Here is a 1,552-nt window from a genome sequence, read left to right as displayed (position 1 = left end):
GCAAATATCCCCTTCTCAAAATGTCCTCACATGCAGGACAAAGAAGGCATGCTCCTTCTGTGGTGCTTCTTATAATGGCACTAATTCTATTCTGAGTCCTGCCCTCACAGCTTCATCTAATTCGGCCTCAAAAAGAGCCTGTCTCCAACCACTATCAGACTGTCAGTGCCGACATAAGACCAGTGAGTCACAAGTGTTGGCTGACATACAGTGGAGTGAGGGTTGCATTGAGATATATTAATCACAACTGTGGTCACTCCTATGATATATTTGCAATATGTCAACCGAAGTTCAAAGGAACAATACTTTACAAATTACTTTTCTTAAATACTTTTGGGTTAGACAGCCCCAAAGAGATAATTTGCCCTTGACAATAGTTTCAGGTTCTCTTGTGATGATCTTCTCTTGTAGTTTTAATTTAGAAAATTAAGAGATTTAACATTTAACTCTCCACACATTTAACTCCGCCTGGTACATTATTTGTACAAGCTGCTTTCCATTACACTGGGTAATATGTGGAGCTTTCCTGTTAATGCTGTAATGTAACCACATCTGTGGGCAAAGATCAATACTTCAATGGTTGAGATGAATGAAGAAGGAAAATGTGTTCACAATATTTCACTTAATTGCGTCCACGGACGAGGGTCAGCAAAGACGACATTAAAACACTAGAAGAATGATGGGTCAGGAAGGGCAGGTGTAGCTGGGGGACTCAACAACTTCCAAAATACCTACGTGCTGAGCAAAACAGCTAGGCTGAGCCTTCAAAACACACTCCGAAATTTCTTGGGCTTTTCCCGCAAACCCCACAATCTCCTCCAGTCCCTCTTAGGAAATCAAAGTTATGCTCCTCTAACCAACTCATCAACTCCCAGGCATTACACCCACCCGCATCTTTCTATTGCTTGCCTGCCCAGCTATGCGCCTGCGCAGTAGAGATCCCCAGGACTCCGGGGCCGATCTGCGCGCAGGCGCCCGAGCTCTGCCCTCCGCTCACACTCCGCCCACCCAAGGCTGCGCCCACCTCCGCGAGTACTTCCGGCGGCGACAGCTCGGCGCTGACCTCCACGCAGCCCAGCGAGGCCAGCGAAGCCGGCGGACCCAGCTAGCCAGGCGCGATGGACGGTCGGGTGCAGCTGATGAAGGCGTTCTTGGCTTGGCCCCGGCCCAACCCGCGCCGCTGGAGGAACCCGATTCCCTTCCCCGAGACGTTCGACGGGGACACCGACCGGCTCCCCGAGTTCATCGTGCAGACCGGCTCCTTCATGTTCGTGGACGACAAGACGTTCTCCAGCGACGCGCTGAAGGTGACGTTCCTCATCACCCGCCTCACGGGCCCGGCTCTGCAGTGGGTGATGCCCTACATCGAAAAGGACAGCCCCCTGCTCAGCGACTACCGGGGCTTCCTGGCCGAGATGAAGCGGGTCTTTGGATGGGAGGAGGACGAGGACTTCTAGGCCGCGGGGCCCGCGGGCCTGGGCCCGGTGCTCGGGAGGGTGGGCTGCGCCGTGCCTGTCGCCAGGGGCGCCCTGCCTCCCTCCCTCCGCCCCCG

General features: G+C 53.5%; 1 protein-coding gene across 1 annotated transcript; it reads left to right on the top strand.

The window, feature by feature from the left end:
• Positions 1-987: 987 nt before the first annotated feature.
• LOC102003925 (protein FAM127A) lies at positions 988-1,524 on the top strand. The gene has a single exon (XM_005414829.2). The coding sequence runs from the start codon at positions 1,119-1,121 to the stop codon at positions 1,455-1,457; it is 339 nt and encodes a 112-aa protein (XP_005414886.1). The 5' UTR covers positions 988-1,118; the 3' UTR covers positions 1,458-1,524.
• Positions 1,525-1,552: the final 28 nt, after the last annotated feature.

Source organism: Chinchilla lanigera, unplaced genomic scaffold (assembly GCF_000276665.1).
Source record: "Chinchilla lanigera isolate Chin_1 unplaced genomic scaffold, ChiLan1.0 scaffold00201, whole genome shotgun sequence".
Taxonomy (NCBI): domain Eukaryota; kingdom Metazoa; phylum Chordata; class Mammalia; order Rodentia; family Chinchillidae; genus Chinchilla; species Chinchilla lanigera.
Note: the sequence above shows the minus strand (reverse complement) of the source record. Positions and strands in the feature narration are given on the sequence as shown.

Bases quoted from the DNA above. Each gene is read 5' to 3' on its own strand.
- LOC102003925 (XM_005414829.2), top strand. From the start codon at position 1,119: ATGGACGGTCGGGTGCAGCTGATGAAGGCGTTCTTGGCTTGGCCCCGG.